This window comes from Phalaenopsis equestris, unplaced genomic scaffold, assembly GCF_001263595.1.
Source record: "Phalaenopsis equestris unplaced genomic scaffold, ASM126359v1 Scaffold000761, whole genome shotgun sequence".
In the NCBI taxonomy this organism is placed as follows: domain Eukaryota; kingdom Viridiplantae; phylum Streptophyta; class Magnoliopsida; order Asparagales; family Orchidaceae; genus Phalaenopsis; species Phalaenopsis equestris.
In genome coordinates this window covers 4,268,138-4,284,311 of record NW_018165201.1, presented here as the reverse complement: position 1 = coordinate 4,284,311, position 16,174 = coordinate 4,268,138, and the positions used below count along the sequence as shown (strand labels likewise).

General features: G+C 37.5%; 1 protein-coding gene across 1 annotated transcript; it reads right to left on the bottom strand.

Moving 5' to 3' along the window:
* Positions 1–1,217: 1,217 nt before the first annotated feature.
* On the bottom strand, positions 1,218–9,101 carry LOC110030783 (receptor-like serine/threonine-protein kinase SD1-8). Its single transcript, XM_020733696.1, has 7 exons — positions 7,593–9,101; positions 3,708–3,815; positions 3,452–3,627; positions 3,151–3,361; positions 2,253–2,490; positions 2,007–2,157; positions 1,218–1,751 (listed from the first exon to the last, which is right to left on the bottom strand). The coding sequence occupies exons 1-7, from the start codon at positions 8,905–8,907 to the stop codon at positions 1,446–1,448; spliced, it is 2,505 nt and encodes an 834-aa protein (XP_020589355.1). The 5' UTR covers positions 8,908–9,101; the 3' UTR covers positions 1,218–1,445.
* Positions 9,102–16,174: the final 7,073 nt, after the last annotated feature.

The following is a 16,174-nucleotide window of genomic DNA, read 5'->3' as shown; positions in this document are numbered from 1 at the left end:
AGAAATGCATCACCACTAGTAGTTGAAAGTTGTGTTGAAGTTGGGGATGCAATTCATATGATTAGTGACACAAATGATAGTTTGAAGTTTGAACAACAAGAGCGTGGTAACAAATACAAGTTAGTGATTGGTGGTGTAAAGATGACCGAAGAAGTCGATGGTGAAATTTTTGATTATGGAGATGCATATTATGGGTGTCCATGGAGAAATAGCTTATTAGTTTTGAATGAAGGAAGCAGGGCGTGCATGTCATTCAATATTAAGAAAAAACTTGGGCAAAAAGGGATTATATCTCATTTTCCACTAGACCGTTTTTATAGATGATAGACACGTCTCTTAGTCTATCATCTGCATCTAATCTAATAATTTCTCCAACGAAGAAGATGGGGAAGAATATTACAGATGCTAGGAGAGCGATTTATCTGTCAATTTAAATTTTTCATAATGCTTCCAGATTAAGAAAAAAAAAACAAATTTATAAAATTATGGTTTATGTTCCCAAGTGATTGGTCCCTCCCATAAACCATCGCACATAATTGCCTTCTCTCTATTCTTATCTAAATTCAAATGAAATAATTTTCATTTTAGCATTTTTTTTTTATGAATGTTCTCCAAATTGTAAACTGTTGAGATTTGTGTCTTATGTTGAGGGGTATAATTGTAAATAGAAAATACTGAAAAAGTCTAAGGAATGTTTGTAAAAAGTTTGTAAGAAGCATTTAACTTTCACCTCCCATCCAGCCCTCAAACTTCTCTATAAACCCTAAGGGCTTGTTTGGGATCAATTACACGGTATAGACCTCTCAGGTGGGGGGTTTGAATCCCCTCCGACACAAATCCCCTCCGACACAGTTGGCCTTAACGAGGTGGTACCTGATTTATTAGACACATTAGAGTGGTTGGATGCTCGTATAATAGCCTCTGGCCATTCCTTTTAATATATATACATGTTTGTCCAGCATATTTTATATAATATTATTTTTTAGTGTTTCCAAAAACAAACATGCCTTAATCACTATGTCAAAATTATTTTGTTTTAACTCAAAACAAAAACGAAACAAAATAAAAACAAAAATAGTAAATAAAAAACAAAAACGATCCCAAACGACCCTATTATCTACAAAGGTTTTCAACCCCACAATCAACTCTCCTCTCACATCACCATCACTCAATACCCCAAAGAGAAAAACCTTTATTTATGATCATGAATTCCCCGCCACATGCTCCTTCAATTAACATTTCTCCTAAATACAAAGCCAATTAAGCTCTCAATCATTGAACCCTATTTTTTCCATTTTCTAAGTAATTCAACTCAAACTACAATTACAAAAGCTTTACTCAATATAACCTCTGCTAACTCAGACAATTGTATATACACTTGTATTTTTACATATTTTTCAATCTAAATTGTCAGATTTACAAAAAAACAAATAAATTAGCTAGTGTTATCGGCCGGACACAAGGGTAACTGAGAGCTCATTAGAAGAAGAATTTACATGCATATTTAATGGCAACTTAGAGTCTGAAGCATCTTTCATAGAGAAAAATGCAGGTTGCTTAACACTACCAAACTGTAAACTTACACTGCTAAGCATCGTGGCAACATCCGACATAATCGGGCGATCTTCCGGGCTCTCTTGCACGCATAGAAGCGCCACATAGATGCACCTCGTCACCTCATGCCCAAATTGGTTATCCAATGCAGGATCAACAAATTCCATCCACTTCCCTTCTTTCCATAATTCCCAAGCCTAATCAAGCAACAAGAAATTGATTTACTTTTAAAAGCATTTATATCGCAAACTTCTTACGTATTTACATACCGAACATTTAAAATTTGATATTTACATGTGTTACACACAGATCTTTTATATCAAATCAAAAATAACACTAACTTCAAATTTTGATGCAGGTGTTTTGATATAATTGTGATACTAAAGTGTAGGCATGTAAATACATAAAGACTAAGTGGCATGTATGTAAATTTCCCCCAATGGATCACTTACATATGCAAGAAGATTGTAGGAAGAACCAAAGTCATGAAAACCAGCATTTCTCTTCCCACTCAAAATCTCAAGAAGGAGTACTCCAAAGCTAAATACATCCGACTTGACGGAGAAGAGACCCTTGAAAGCATATTCTGGAGACATGTAACCACTAAATGTGTAACAATTAGAACTAATTAGCATACACAAAGCTTTAATAATTGAATTTTATTTAAATAATAATAAAGTTGTGATTAATTTACTTACTAAGTGCCGACAATCCTTCGAGTATTTGCTTGAGTTTCATTAGCATCAAAAATCCTTGCCATGCCAAAATCTGAGATTTTAGGGTTCATATCAGCGTCCAATAGAATGTTGCTTGCCTTCAAGTCTCGATGAATGATTTTTAATCTGGAGTGTTTATGAAGATAAAGAAGCCCCTGAGTTATTCCTTCTATTATTTGAAAACGCCTTCTCCAATCTAATCTTGATCTTTGGCTAGCATCTGCAGATGTTCAAACATAATTAGCTCTTCAGGATTTACTATATATAAAAGGGGTATTTACATACCAACCACTCAATTCTTATGTATTTACATATCTAGCATCTAAACTTTAATATTTACATTTATAGCACTCAAAATTTAAACAACACATAAAAAAATACCAACATTATTTACTTTTTAAAAGCCAAATACTCCTTTCATGCATAAATTTAGAACATCAAAGTTTGTAAGTGTAAATATCAAACTTTAGATGTTAGATATGTAGATATATAAGAAGTGTGTGGTATGTATGTACAGTTCACTATATAAAATTAGGGACATTTACATACATTCCACCCAATTCATATTTATTTACATATCTAACACTTAAAATTTACTTTTTACATTTATGTCACCGAAATCTTTCATATCACATCGAAAATACCACTATTTTACCTTTTAAAATGTGAAACACACCTTTTTCATGCATAGGTAAGATGGCAAATATGTAAAAAACTGAAGTTTAGGAAATATATTTAAATACATAGGAATTGAGTGGCATGCATATGAATCTTCCAATAAATTATATACAGATAATTATTCGTTAAAAAAAAAAGAATAGAAAATTAGAAATTATTTTCATCACTAATGAAATTTCTTCTTCACTGTGTGAAAACTTACCAAAAAGAAAGAGATCCAAGCTTTTGTTAGGCATGAACTCATATATCAGCATCTTCTCTTCGCCATGAATACAACAACCTAATAATCTTACTAAATTCATATGTTGCAGTTTAGCAATTAACAAAATCTCATTTTTGAACTCCTCTAATCCTTGCCCTGATCTTGTAGATAGCCTTTTGACCGCTACATCTTGTCCCTCTGGTAATTTTCCCTGAAATTAAAACAATTATTTGCACGTTAAACACATATACCATAATTCATTGAAAAGTTTCACATAGGTGTATATATGTATATATGATACCTTATAAACAGGCCCAAAACCACCTTCTCCAAGCTTGTTAAAATTTGAAAAGTTGTCTGTAGCACTCACTATTTGAGTAAATTTAAACAATGATATTGTTGAATTCCCTTCTTTACCTTTATGTACAATTTCATCCTCCCAATTTAGAGAGGAAATCGATTGTTCCTCCAAAAGTTCTGATTCGAATAAATAGATGTTTAGTTCGCTTTATATGTAACATAATCATAGCAAAATAAAAAATATTTCATAAACATACTTCTGAGTTTCCGTCTCCTTATCATAAAGACGCAAATCAAAATTATCAGAAGGAACAAAGCAATAGCTACTGCTGTGATGGCATAAACCCACGCCTTGTTCTTGCTTCCTGTTATTCACAAATTTAGTACAAGTCAGCATTTATGAGTGAGAAAAAAAAAATTGGAAATAGATCTTTCAGTAAAAGAGCCTCTTTTTAACAGCTCTAGCAATCTCTTACAAATAACTTATAACTATCTTTGATTTCCAATAATGAAGCTAACTTAAAATTTGTACATATATTAAAAGAAGAATTGATGCAAATATATTTTTTTCTTCAGATAAAGTGAGGACTCAAATGCGGGCATTTGAGATTCATCATTTTCTTACTGACTAATGCTCCGCACATTCAAGCATAAATTGATGCAAATATGATAACTAAGGATGAAGAATATTAATAGCAAATTTTAGTAAATTAAAGCATTTACATTTTAAGCACCATCACATTTTCTCATATTAGTTGATCAAAGATAGTTGTAATCAGGAAAATGGTAATGCTGAAGATGACCGTTTATCATCTTCTCATTTAGCACTAATGAAGTTTAAAAGACACGCTAAAATCATACAATTTGAACTTGTATGCATACTTGAATTGAAGTTGTGAAAGAGATTTACAAAGAAAAAAAAATTACTTCATACAACATTCAACAAGAATAAAGATGTATATAAAGTTGATCCAAATAAGTGGAATAAGCTAAATGAAGATGGTGATGAGGACATTTATAATCTCTTCAAAATATTCTTTTATAATTCTTCTGGCAAATAAATATTAGATTTTTTGTTTGCAAAACTTTAATGCCTAAAAAGTAGTGTAAAAATACCAATTTGTTTATTTAATAACTATATGATCATTTTTTGAAATTTCAATCTCTTCTTCATTACTTACCATGTAAAGAAAGAAAAAAAATCAACAGCCTTATGTTACGAAAGGCAGAGGGAGGCCTAGAAAAACTTGGGCATATTGTATTAAAAATGATCTTAATTTATTAGAACTAAATGAAAATATGACATTCAAAAGGACAATAGAGAAAAAAGATTCATGCAGCCGACCTCACTTAGTGGGATAAAAGGCTTGTTGTTGATGTTGTGTGTGTATATATATGGCTCATTCCAGTTGAAATATTTTTTTTCAATTATAGATTTACTTCTTCCTCTACCTAATTTTCTCATATTGGTTCACAAATACTTTGTATGAGGAAAACATACATGCTTTTTCTTAATTTGAAAAATATATATATATGTGTATTTTCGTATGGCTCTCCTATCAATAATATATCCCTTTCACTTTACATACATACCACACAATTTTTATGTATTTACTATTATCAAACACCAATATTTTATCTTTACATTCATAATACTCAAATCTTTTAACATTACATCAAAACTATTACTATTACTAATTTTTTTTTAAAGTGAAATGCACCTTTTTATGTATTAGATATGACTCATATACCATAAAGGGACAGATTCTGGAGCGAAGCGGAGCAGAGCGAAAGATTCTGTCCAAATCAGGGGAGTTTTTTTATGTGGGCTGGGGAGAGGTACAAGGGTAATTTGATAATTACATATTGTACTCCAGAGTTTTCTAGGGTTATAAATAGGTTTGTTTGTAACCCTAGGTTTTGTCTCAAATTCTGTAATATATTTTCTGAAAATTGAAAGGAATTCACCGCTCTGCTCCCGAGGACATAGACATTTTTGCCGAACCTCGCTAAATCTCTTTAGTTCTTCTCGATTTGTGTCGTTCTTGTTTTTTTTCGCCATAATTTCTCAAAAAGTGGTATAAGAGACAGTTTCTAGGGCAGGGATGAAGAAAATTTCAGCGCAGGAAGGAGGAGACGATTTTTTATTTGCGGCAGTTTGTAGCGAACAAGCAAATCACAGCATTCTGCAAAGGAGTTGCGGGGTTCTCGGGGTGAGACCATCTGTTTCGGCGGTTAGGAGCGGAAGGCATGGGGACCGGACTGCTCTCGGAATTGTGACAGTCAGAGTGATAATTATCTGGCTAAGAACCAGGTGTACCATGAGAGAACTAAGCACATTGATATCAGGTATCACAAGTTCAGAGAATTGATTGCTTCTTGTGAGATACTGTTGCAGAAGGTTTATGCTGATGAAAATGCAGCTGATATGTTGACAAAGCCAGTTACTATCAACAAGTTCTTGCATTGCTTGGACTTGTTGAATGTTTGCAGTTGCTAGAGAAGCATGATGGCCCAACCTAATTCTGGTATGTAAGAAACTCAATGACGTATTTCTCCTAAAGAGTTGGATATTCGCCAACGTTGAGATTTATTAGATATGACTCATATACTATAAAGGGACAGATTCTGGAGCGGAGCAGAGCGGAAGATTCTGTCCAAATCATGGGAGTTTCCTTACGTGGGTTGGGGGCGAGGTACAAGGGTAATTTGGTAATTACATATTGTACTTCAGGGTTTTCTAGGGTTATAAATATGTCTGTTTGTAACTCTAGGTTTTATCTCAAATTTTATAATATCTTTTCTGAATATTGAAAGGAATTCGCCGCTCTGCTCCCGAGGACGTAGGCATCTTTGTCGAACCTCGTTAAATCTCTTTGTGATCTTCTCGATTTGCGTCATTCTTGTTTTTCTTCACCCTAATTTCTCAACATTATGCATGAATTTATGGCACTAAAGTTTTACAAATGTAAATATCAATTTTTAAATGTTAGAAATGTAAATCCATAAGAAATACGTGATATGTATGCAAATTTTCCAAAAACTTCAAACTAACCTTGCTCTTATGAGAGTAGACTCCAATCTAAAATAAAAGGAAGATAAAGAGGAAAATCAGTAAGTTTAACGTCGCTGGTCTCAGCCTGCACTATGACTCAACATATTAAGGGGGTGTTTAGTATCATAGTATTAATAAGATTTAAACATATATTTAAGGTAAATACAGCCAAACACAAAAAATAATAATAATAATTAAATACAACACTCCGTTAAATCAAAATTTCATGCATTTCGTTCCTGTTTCTCGCATCCTGTCTCTTTTCGATGTGAATCTAGATTTACTAAATCCCATTGCGGAGCAAATTTAAGGGATTTACTCTATCATTGCTAGCTAGCTCCATTTCCATCGCACGGGATTTGATAAACCTGGATTTACTAGACTTGATCAATCCTATTTAACCTACAACTAGGTTATAGCCAACACTGCCTGCTCAAACCCGGACCAAGTCAAGATGAATTATCAAATAGGTCAACACTGAGAAGTCTTTAACAAAGGAAAATTAACATAATAATTGTATGAACCTTAATGCAACAGTTATCTAATTTCATGCATGCACTTAAAGAGGCAAAATTCATGCTAAAATATGACCTATAGTCAAAGTTTATTATTATAAACTGCAAAATTATAAAGATATCGTAATTTAACGTAAAAAAAACTTGCAAAAGTAATATCAGGCTTATAATATTGACTTTGACTTTGACTTGGCTTCATATTAGCTAATTATCATGTTCCCATAATCTATTCGGCCTCCACTGATAAACTCCAAAGTACGAAATGAGAATTTTATTTTTTAACACGGAAAAAGGGAGCTCATTTGTAATTTTGCATTATCTTGTTTCATACATGGAAATATAATAATAATAATACTATTTAATTTAGGATTTGAATGCATAATACAGAATTATTTTATATTTTATATATTAAATTTTTAATTTTTAATTTTTATTTATTTAGCTTTTACTTTAATTTGTAAATGAACTTTAAAATAATATTATCATTAATTACACATGTTTAATATTGTTATATCAATAAATTTAAATTAACTCAAATATTAGTATGCAAATTCCACAACATGAGAGTTTACCTTCACCGCTAGGTGCAACACGGACGTAAAGATCCTGCCCGCCGTCTGCATAAACTTTGAGATCTTTAATCTCCGCCATCCAGATATAGCACCCATTTCCTCCTCTGCTAAGATCAGCGCTCGCATAAGCCTTACAGGAGCAATTCATCAAACACCTTGCCTTACACCCATCTATGTCCAAGCTCATATCCGCCACCGCGGCCTTCGTGTCCGGCAGCTTCGAACCGCGAACTACCATGAACTCATCGGTTCCATTCGCCTCGCAGCCAAGGTTCGCCGTTCTCACACACCCATCTGACCAATCTCCCCGGCGCCAACTCGCCGTATTCGCCGGATTAAACCCATCAATACACCGGCAGATCGGCGAGCTGCTCGTATCACAGATGGCGTTGATTCCGCATGTTGAAAAGAAGTCGCAAGTGTCGTTTGGTGCGAACCAGTAGAGACTCCAATTCTGTGACGACGCTTCCCATCCGTAACGGCTGGTTGATCCGTTTTGATCCATTGTCAAAATAGAAATGGCGTCTCCTACCATGTTGAACTGGTAGTAGATCTCATCCGAACTGGTATTAAAGCTGGAGATGAACTCTCTGTATAAACCGATGTCAAAGAATTGATTAGATCCGGCGCCGGAAAAACCGAAGCCGTTCCATGGTCCGCCACGCCAGATCCAATTCCCCGAGACGTCGCGGATGACGAACTGGGGAACGCCGACTGGATCGATCGCAAGGGTATAAGTCCCCGGCGATGGATCGGAGAGGCTCCGCCATGCCACGAGATTGCGGTCGACACCGGTTTTCAGGTTAGGACCAATCTTCATGCCTGGGAGCATGATATCTGTTGGGTGATCGAAGCTCTGCCATAAGATGGAGCTGGAATTGGGCGATTTCACGACAAAATTGCCGTTATCGAGAAGTTGGGCGATGGGATCAGGGATGGAATTGTTGATTGAAGGGGAAGACCAGAGGGGGGTGGAGTCATCAGAGGCTACGAGATGGAGAGACGCATCGCCGGCTCTTATTGAGAGTGTTGCGTTGGAATTGGAAATGGGATTCCGGCGATTGGCGACCCAGACGACGGTGGGTGATGCGAGTTTGTGGTACCAAATCCCGAGATAGCGGTTGGTGGTTTTTGGAGGGGTGAAGAAGCCGAGGGCGAAGGTTCCGTTTGAGGAGATGAGGGTTTCGCCATCGGAGAGGAAACGAGATGGAGTAATGGTGTCTGTGGAGAAGGAGATTGACGGGAAGAAGGTGAGGAAGAAGAGGAGAGTCGGGAGGAATTGCTGTGTCATAGTTTCCCACCTGCTTAGAGCCATCGACTGCCATTAAAGTCCGAATTCGGCTGTTAGCGGGTTTATAATTACTTCTGCAGCGGCCCGTTGAGAATGCCGACATTGACCGGGAAGCCAGTAGAATTTTCTAAGACAAAACTGCCGCGAAATTTACAAATCAAACACCCTTTTTCAACCATTTCTGAGAGATGATCATAAAATCCCAACTTATATCTTTCATTTTTGTCAAATTCATTAAGATTTGATGGTCGCGTGCGCTAAATGCATGTTCAAAAAATCTCCCTTGATTTGTAAATAGCCATATTTTAGGTGCTCCGCTTGCAATTATCCCTAAAATTTTATGGGTCATATGTACTTTGTGGCATAGAATGGCATAGAAATGAAAAAACCCAAAGAATACAAGCAAACACAGATTTTTTATGTGGTTCGATCTAACTAGATCTACGTCCACTGGAGGGAATCAATCAAATAGTTCACTAAGGCAAAAGAAATGAAGAATACATAGCTTATACATAGAGATGAGCCATTATCTTCCTTCTATAGCCTCCCTCTCAAGCGACACCTTGATACAAGGCCTCAAGATGCTCTCCTCCTCTCTAGCTCTCTAGCTATTCTCTCCTCCTTTGTGGTAGCTTAAGTTCTCTTCCCTTGCTCTCCTAAGCCTCACACCCTCTCTATTTATAGAAGTAAGAGAGTGGTAGGTGGGAGGTAGGTGATCGCTAGGATCGGTGAGCGGTAGGTGAGCTGTGGTAGGTGAGCAGTATCACATTACAAAAATGCCCTTTTGCCTTAGTTCAATAATTGGGGGTCAAAAATAATAATTCTCCACCTTGACCCTCAATTGAGAAGCCTCGAAGTAAAGATTCTCTCCACCTGGCCCCTGAGGGGCCCTCAGCCCTTGGTGAAGTTTACTAAGTCCAGACAGTGTCTGCACTTAGCTGTCGGTAGCACTTTAGTGAGCATATCAGCAGGATTTCTTTCAGTAGGTATCTTCTCCACTATTATTGAACAATTGGCAACGACATCCCTCATAAAATGAAGTTTTATATTTATATACTTCGATCTTTCATGAAATACCCGATTTCTGGTTAGGTGAATGGTACTTTGGTTATCGCAAAACACAATTATCACCTTCTGATGTATCCCAAGCTCCTCAGTCATGCCCTTTAGCCACATAGCTTCCTTGATTGCTTCAGCCACAACGATGTATTCGACCTCTGTTGTTGAGAGAGCCACAACAGATTGGAGGTTAGACTTCCAACTGACTGCGGTGCCGAAGACAATGAAAATGAATCTGGTCAGGATTTCCTGGTGTCAATGCTTCTTGCATAATCGGAGTCTACGTAACCAACTACATTTTCTTCTAATAAGAGATTGAACCTCCTCCAGAGTAATAGTCTGCACCCTTCCATAGAGCATCGCATCCTTGAAATACTCATAACTCTTGGGAATAGAGTTTAGCAACAGTAGTGCCTTGTCCTCATCGTCCACCTTGACGTCGATGTTCTCGAGATCGTCGATGATCTTGTTGAACTTGTCAATCTGCTCTAAAATGGATTTGTCTTCATGCATTTTGAAGGAGTATAGGCGCTGCTTCAGAAAAAGTCTATTAGCCAAAGACTTTGTCAGGTAGAGTACCTCGAGTTTGGCCCAAAGTGCTTGAGCCGTTGTCTCCCTCGACACCTCCCTCAAAACTTTGTCGCCCAGGCTCAGGAATATCAAACTGTGGGCTTTGTCCAGTATGCTGATCTTCTCCTTCCCGGTCATGTCGGCCGGCAATGTCGCCGACCTTGCAAGGCTTCTGCAACATCCTGCATAGAGCTCCATCTTTACTCTCCATAGACCGAAATCATTACTCCCGTTGAATTTCTCGATGTCGAATTTGGCGGAACCCATTATTATGGCTTGATCCCCACTAACGTCTGAAATCTGCTCCGCTGAGCACCTACTGAATTCCGAGGCTATCGCGGCGTGCTTCTGTCGCGGCATGTGCTACTATCGCGGAAAACCTCCTCCTTCGCGAGATCTGCCCCTTCGCGGAGCAAACTACCCGTCTTCCTCTGCTTCTTCGCGGACAATTCCTCCTCCGTCTCGCCGAACTGAACAACCTGTGGTGCTAATCCAGTTGATCAAAGCTTCCACTACTCACCAAATCTATCGCGATTCGGCTGCCTGCGACGCGGCCTGCTCGCTCCTTTGCTCGAGTGAATGTCGAACTCCTCTTCTTCGTCGCTGGCCGCGAACACCTTTACGCGGACACGTCTAGCCAAGAAGTATTGATCTTCCCACAGACGATGTCAATTGTTGTGTGATATGTACTTCCTGGCATAGAGATGAGTCAAGTATTGATCTTCCCACAGACGATGTCAATTGTTGTGTGATACGTACTTCCTGGCATAGAAATGAAAAAAACGTAAAGAACACAAGCAAACACAGATCGTTTACGTGGTTCGATCCAACTGGATCTACGTCCACGGGAGGGAATCAATCAAATAGTTCACTAAGGCAAAAGAAATGAAGAATACATAGCTTATGCATAGAGATGAGCCCTCATCTTCCTTCTATAGCCTCCCTCTCAAGCGACACCTTGATACAAGGCCTCAAGATGCTCTCCTCCTCTCTAGCTCTCTAGTTATTCTCTCTTCCTTTGTGGTAGCTTAAGATCTATTCTCTTGCTCCCCTAAGCCTCACACCCTCTCTATTTATAGAAGAAAGAGAGTGGTAGGTGAGGGGTAGGTGAGATGTGGTAGGTGAGCGGTACCACATTACAAAAATACCCTTATGCCTTAGTTTAATAATTGGGGGTAAAAAATAACAGCATAGAAGTTAAAATCTCCTTTTTGTTGCATACGATCTCAAGAATGTTTGAGGCGCGGCATGAAACAAAAAATAATTTCATAAAATAATGTTTAAATAAAGAAAATTTAAATTTTGAGTAAAAATGAATGTGAAGAACTTTAAGATAAAGAAAAATTAGAATTGGCATAAGAAAACATAGAGATTTAACGAGGTTCGATAAAGAAGCCTACATCTTCGAGAGCAGAGCAGTGGTTTTTCTTCAATTTAGAAAAAAAGAATACAGGACACCCTCAGGGTTACAATACGCATATATATATAGCCTTGAAGTACAATATGTAATTAACAATTTATTCATGTACCGTACCGTGGGGGTATTGCCCCTGCACCCCCAACCCGCATAACGTAACTCCCCCGATTGGACAGATGGTTCCACTCCACTCCGCTTACTCGCTCCTCTACACTCGCTCACTCTGTTCCGCTCTAGCATCTGTCCCTTATTTGGTATATGAGTCATACCTAACAATAAAGAACTATGACTTCAGCAAATTTACTGTCAAACTAACTGGCTCAACGAGATGAGACCATTGATATTAAAGTTAAATCACTTTTTTGAAGCTTTTGGTGCATAATTGATGTCAAATGAATTCCAAATCTGACATAATTATAATCAAATTGAGTGTGTTGACAATACAAATCTAATGGGCTTAAGATCGCTCAATTCTGACATCATTAAGGCATTCAAAGATCCACTAAACATCATATGATCGAGAAAACTCTCATGGTTCTCTGATGGTGTGGTCTAGATTCCTTCCTTATTTACAGAGAGATCTCTTTCTAATCTCCTCTTGAGAGAGGATCGAGAGTTGAGTTTAAAGAAGATGATGAAGCATTATGTCATTTCTGCACCAAGGATCGGGTGAACACTTCCCGCTTCAGCAGCTAAAGACCGTCGCCGACTACTTCTCACTAGCCTCCATCGATCACTTCTCACTAACCTCTGTCGACCACCATGGGGCATCACTTGCTCCTTTCAATGGAGCTTCATGCAGAATCACTGCATGCGCTGTAGCATTCCAACATACATTGTGAACATCAACACACTCATAAGACGGTGTATGAATGCACTCAGAAGATGGAGTAACAACGCACTCTAAAGATTGTGTAGGAATGTATCTCAAATATTGTGCAACATCATACCCAACATATGATGACCCTTTATTGATGATGTCCCAGCTTATGAAACTCTCGACTTTGACCTCTGTGGCATACTGATGTCATCATAGCTCACAATTATAGTTTATATAACTTACAACTACTGTAGCTTCCGACTTCGGGCCCTAGGGCCTATGGACGTCATTGCAGCCCACCAGTACAACATACGTGATCCTCAGCTCTTACAACTTCCAACTCCGATCCCTTCAGCTTGTGGATGTCATCACAAATTACCACTACACTTTATGTGACTCACTGCTCGTGCAACTCTTGATTCTCGCCTCTATGATAAACAAATGGCATCATAGCTTATCACTACGCCCTATGTAGCCAACTACGGCTTACGTTGTTCATAGCTCATGCATATTTCTACTACGACCTCTGTGTCCAACTGATACCCCTGAAACAATCATCTATGACCCACAAGATCAACTACCACCATGAATTTCAACTACAACATATATGACAAGTTGTGCAACAACACCGTCTACAAGATTCACGATAGATTACTACCTCCGCATCAATCAACTGTGACCATTACAATCTGCTATCACTGAGAACTACATTCATTCATATAGACTAGGACTAGTATCGATGCACTACTGTTGTACATTTACAATGATCATATTTGTAACTCCATCTTCCATAATTCATAATATTAGTGAACATGTGTATCCACCATTCATAGTTGATTAATTCAATTATGGTTAGGTCCCATAGTTTTTACCCTTTTTAGGATTTCCTGCATAAAAATCGAGGTCTTGTATTGCTTACTTCTCTTCAATTAATTGAGTGTGTTAGGTTTTTGTGTAACGCTAAAATGATAATTCAACACTCTACCACCGCAGACCTTTTGGAACGTAACAATATATTCATGCATAGTATTCAAAATTCTATAAATAAAAAAGAGCTTTTATCACTTTGGATTTTTTTAATAGGGGAATTTGCATGCATAGTACTCATAATTCAATAATTTTCATATTTAACACTTAAATATAACTATTTCTTCATAAAATACTCTAAAACATAAAAAAAAATTTACATACATATCGCCTCATTATCATGTATTTACATATCTAACAACCAAATTTTGATATTGACACTTAAAATATATTGACAAGGGGTGTGAATATGTCGAGCCGGCTCCTTAACGAGCTCACGAGTATAGCTTACTGAGCCACGAGCTCGAGCTCGCGCTCAAATATGAGCTTGTTTATAAATGTGCTTGAGCTTGGGCTCTTTCCTGCTCGACTCGCTAGCTTGATTAGCTTATTGTTAGTCATTTCAATATATTTTTTAGTGAGTTGATGCTGCTGCGTCCTCCTTTTCCATACGTCAATACCTTTTCCTATGAGCTCCCGTGCAGCTACTTCTACAAGCTAAGCTCGAGCTCACAATCGAACTCGACTCGACTCGTTGACACCCCTAATTGGTTTCATAAAATTATGCACTAAATGTTTATTTACTTTTTTCTTAAAATGTAATGGTAGTTAAAGATCTTAGTGGTATGCATTTAGGTATGAATATTCAAATTGTTAGATATGTAAATACATAAAAAAATATACGGTATGTATGTAAATTTGCCATTTGGCAAATGAGATCTTGTTATCCTTCACGTGCTCATATGGCGAAACCTTTTTGCATTTGATTTCCAACCCCGCAGAGATTGGAACAATTTTGCTGGCCCTTTCAGAGGAGCATTTATTGACACCACACCTAAATTTATGTGTTGTCCAATCTGAATCATTAATATATATATATATATATATACTCTACCAACAAATTTTCATCAGACAGCACAAATTTCAGTGCAATTTTTTAAACAAGAAACATTCAAATTTCGATTAAAAATCATCCGGAGCTCGGATTTCAACAAAATTAGAGTCAAACTGATCGGCTCGATGAAACAAACCTAATGATATAAAAGTTAGTCCAATCCGAGTCAAATCAGGCCCGGGTCAAGTCGTTAAACCACTACTGGAAGATTTCCGGAGGCATTTGAAAGGTCAAACGGATGTCAAATCTAGCAAGTTTATAATTGAATCGAGCGTCTCAAAAAGACAAATCCAACGAATCTAAGATCACTCAATTCCGGCGATGTTAAGACATTCGTTAAGACACTCAAATGTCCATCAAACGTCATGTGATCAAGGGAAGCTCTCCGGGCCGTCCGATCAAAATGGTTCATATTCCTGCATTAATTGCATTCAAAACACTATAAATAGAGTCTCACCCCTCACATGAAAGGGGAAGGAAGCTTAAGAGAGAACTTGAGGTTTTAAGAAGGAGCTTAAGTCCAGATCATCCTCGTCATCGTCGATCCCCGTCGACTACCACTGACCGTCGACAACCACCACCAACCTCTGCCGACCACCGTGGGACACTGTTGATCGCCGCCAGTCACCGCTGACCTCCGTGGACCACCACCGTCCTTCGTCAGCCACCACTGACCTCTGCCGACCATCGCCGACCGTCATCAATTGTCGTCGACTACAGTCGATCACTGCCGACCTCCGTCAACCACCGCTTACTAGACGTCATCAGTAACATAGTAACGTGGAAAGCTAGTTATCCTTTCCCGCCTGTGGGACAAGTGACATCTGTAATCATCAACTTATAGTGGATTTTTACAACTGGGTCAGGCCCCGTGGTTTTTCCCTTTTACGGGTTTTCCACGTAAAAACTTCTTGTGTTATCACAGATTGATTCATTTTCATCTGAGTGTGTGTTGAATTCTCGTGCAACGCTAAGACGATAATTCATTACTCTACCGCCGCGAATTTTCTAGCACGCATCATATATATATTATTTTTATTATTAAAGTGGGGTCCAATCTAAATTTTTTGACGGTCTTGATCGGACACTGCACGCAAAATTTATGTACATCAAAAATAAATCTTCACCATTATGAATCAATGCTATTTTAAAACTCAAGCATAACTTTTTAATTGCCATGTAAATTATATATTAATAATGAACACCCATTAAGTATTTTTTTGTGCTAAAAAATTTATGGCGATAGAGTGACAATTTAATATTATAGCATTGTGCAAAAATCCAACACACAAACGTATAAATAGAAGTAATGGAATTAGACACGTAGAATTTTTATGCAAGGAAACTTAATAATGAATAAAAATAAAAAACACATGGGGCCTAACCCAAAATAAATAATCCACTTTGCAATCAAGAGTACTTAAGTCTGCTCTTCAGCTAGATTAAGAAAGATGAGATTGTGTTCTAAAATAACCATATATATATATATATTCCTCTTCTTCGT